The sequence below is a fragment of the Buceros rhinoceros genome, unplaced genomic scaffold (genome assembly GCF_000710305.1).
Source record: "Buceros rhinoceros silvestris isolate BGI_N320 unplaced genomic scaffold, ASM71030v1 scaffold11121, whole genome shotgun sequence".
Lineage (NCBI taxonomy): Eukaryota > Metazoa > Chordata > Aves > Bucerotiformes > Bucerotidae > Buceros > Buceros rhinoceros.
Window position 1 is genome coordinate 8708 of NW_010394894.1, and position 2949 is coordinate 11656.

The 2949-nt window shown below is 41.3% G+C and overlaps 1 protein-coding gene across 1 annotated transcript in view; it reads left to right on the forward strand.

Annotated features, from left to right (window-relative positions):
* SAR1B (secretion associated, Ras related GTPase 1B) overlaps positions 1-2682 on the forward strand; it is a 7091-nt gene extending 4409 nt beyond the window's left edge. Inside the window, exons 4-7 of the mRNA XM_010145373.1 lie at positions 7-63; positions 554-657; positions 819-950; positions 2035-2682. Coding sequence (XP_010143675.1) covers positions 7-63; positions 554-657; positions 819-950; positions 2035-2151 — 410 coding nt within the window. The 3' untranslated portion in view covers positions 2152-2682. The remainder of the gene's footprint in view (positions 1-6; positions 64-553; positions 658-818; positions 951-2034) is intronic.
* The last annotated feature ends 267 nt before the right edge of the window (positions 2683-2949 follow it).

Below are 2949 nucleotides of genomic sequence, written 5' to 3' on the forward strand. Positions count from 1 at the left end.
CGGAAGAGCTGACAATTGCTGGCATGACCTTCACTACCTTCGATCTGGGGGGACATGCTCAAGGTAGGAGAATGCATTGACTCGCCTAACTCCAGTGAGCTGAGTTTAGTCTGTGGCCCATTTGTTTGGGATCAGACGCTGCAGAGACTGCCCACGCTCCGTGGACAGCATCAAAAACATTGGCTGCTCTTTTGTCCATCTCCATCACGAATCCCACGTGCAATGTGGCAGGAGCTGCAGTGGGGCAGGAACTCTTGACTGGTGTCTGTGTTTCAGAGAGGATTCTGTACTCGGAATCACATCTACCTTTAAGCTTTACGCTTCAAGCTTATCTTTGTTGACATAATTCTTGGGGAAACAAAGAGTTTCAGTGCTTCAGAGTACAGTGAAGGGAATGACACTTTTGCTCCGTTAAGCTTTGTGAAGCATGAAATTGCATCCCAAAGTCTGACACCATACGCTTTCAAAAAACCTGGTGGTTCTTAATTTCTGTTGTGCATCACTGAATTTTGGGATAATTTCCTTTTGATTTTGTTTCGCATCTTCCCCGCAGCTCGCAGAGTGTGGAAAAACTACCTGCCTGCAATCAATGGCATTGTGTTCCTGGTGGACTGTGCAGATCATGAAAGATTGCTTGAATCAAAAGAGGAACTTGATGTGAGTTTAAATAAATTTTTGAAAGTTTTAACTTTAACTCCTAAGAAATAAGCTCAAATTCCCAGTATCACAGAGCTCTGCTGCCACCTGGACATGAGTAGTGGCAGTTTGACGTTTTATATTGTAAATTAATCTCCCATCTTTTCTCCTTTCCTCTGTAGTCACTAATGACAGATGAAACTATTGCTAACGTGCCTATCCTAATTCTTGGGAACAAGATCGACAGACCTGAAGCCATCAGTGAAGAGAGGTTACGAGAGATGTTTGGGCTGTATGGCCAGACCACAGGAAAGGTAACGCTCCTTTTTTTTTTTTTTTTTTTTGTTAGGGGTTTGTTTGCCTTATATTTGTGTGTTGACTTTCATTCACTCCAGCTACACAAAGTAAATGATTTTTAATTTATGAAGCACTTAGTACATAGTAACCATATCTGGAATGAATTCTGGAGACTTTTCTTGTGTGCGCACTTTAGATTTATCTCTACTACAGCTTTTCTACATCATATTCAATGCCCCAGTTTTTTCAGAGAAAACTTAATTGTACTTAGGAAAATTTTTAATACTTCAGCTTTCCTATGCAGTATTTTTAAGTGATGAGGAAGTTTTCAGAGGCTGTAGTTCCAGGGAGGACTACAAGAGAAAACTGGATAAAGTCTTTCCGGTGTGGCTTCTGTCCCAGCTCCCATCAGATGACCACCAGTGTGGCTCTGGTCTTGTAATTCTTCTCTGCTTATTCACTCTTAGAAGTTTCCCTTGAAGTTTGGTGCCAGCCAGAGGTTAGGTCGAGCAGGAACAAATCTTTACCTTCATGTTTTCTGCGTGAAAGCAATTGCATGAGTTAGGTTTAGAATAGGTGTAATGGGCTGTAACAGTTACTACTGGGTTTTGTTGGGGTTTTTTGGTATCTTGCTCTGGTTTTTACAATGCTGCAGGGAGTCTGAGGCATGAATATCGTGAATCTGCAGTTGAGCATCAGCTTGGTCGCACTGTGCTGGTCTTGGCAAGCAGGCCACATGCTCCCTTGCTATGGTTAGTCCTGCAGCTGGTAGCAAATGCTCTTTTTATCTGGTTGGAAAGCTGCTAGAAACGGCACACGGAACTGCGGCTGAACTCCAAGAACAAGCTCTCAGACTCTCTGTGCTTGTGGCATTTTGGTTTCACATGCTTCACGCTTTCCAAATGTGGATGCACGTGAAAATTCGCTTCCTGGTTTTTCTCCAGTGGCCCTGCCCTTAGTAACACGCTCACATTGTAAATTGATTTAGTCTCTGAAATTCCAGTATAAACACAAGTTGCACTCCCTAGAAGCAGAGGTCCACATGCTGTCTCGTCTCCTTGTGACGATGCCGTAACGGGGAATGGCTCTGTCTCCCCGCAGGGCAGCGTTCCGCTGAAAGACCTGAACGCGAGGCCGCTGGAGGTGTTCATGTGCAGCGTGCTGAAGAGGCAAGGCTATGGAGAAGGCTTCCGCTGGATGGCTCAGTACATTGATTAATGCCAAAACCCCGTCGGTACCTTCTGTCCTGTCTCTGAATATTAAGTCCGCTCCGTATTTGATCACTCAGTGTACGTAACTTGAATTCATTTGACTGTTCAGTAAAAATACACATTTTTAGCTAATTATATCTTATGCTAAATTGTAAGAGTGAGAATTGAAAAAATTATTTCAAGCAAGTTTGTGTCACGACCTGTGAGCTTCCTAATCCTGTGCAACATTCTTTTATGGCTTTTAATTTAACAAGTCTCCGGCACCAATTTTGGTCAGAGTGACTTTCCAGTACAGTATGTTTGAATGCACTTTTTAACAGCTAAAAACTACAAACATGTGAAAAATATTTAATGCTTATGTTAGATTTTTTTATGTACTTTTTTGAAACTGGTTTTATAACTTTAGAGTATATAACCATCTTTCAAGGAATAATAAATAATGAGCTGATGGATAATTGCATGATGCCTTACAGTTTTCAATAATACACTTTCTTATGCAACGTCATGCAATAAATTTAAATCCAGTTTTTGGCAACTTCAATGGAAAATGTTTTGTTTTAATGTGTCTTCACTAGCGAGGCTGCCTGACAAACTCAACACGTGGGATATTTTTCTGAAACACAGAAGATCACTAAGTACTTTCATGGTCTGTTAGAATAAGGTGTTTTTTTTTCAGGCTACCAAATCGCGTTTGTTTTAGGATTTTGCATAAGTAAAAGAAAAATCTAATCTGATGCCCTTAAAACTACCGCCCTGAAAAGTACAAATACTGTAAACTGCCTGTGCCAGTGTAAATCTCGAACTA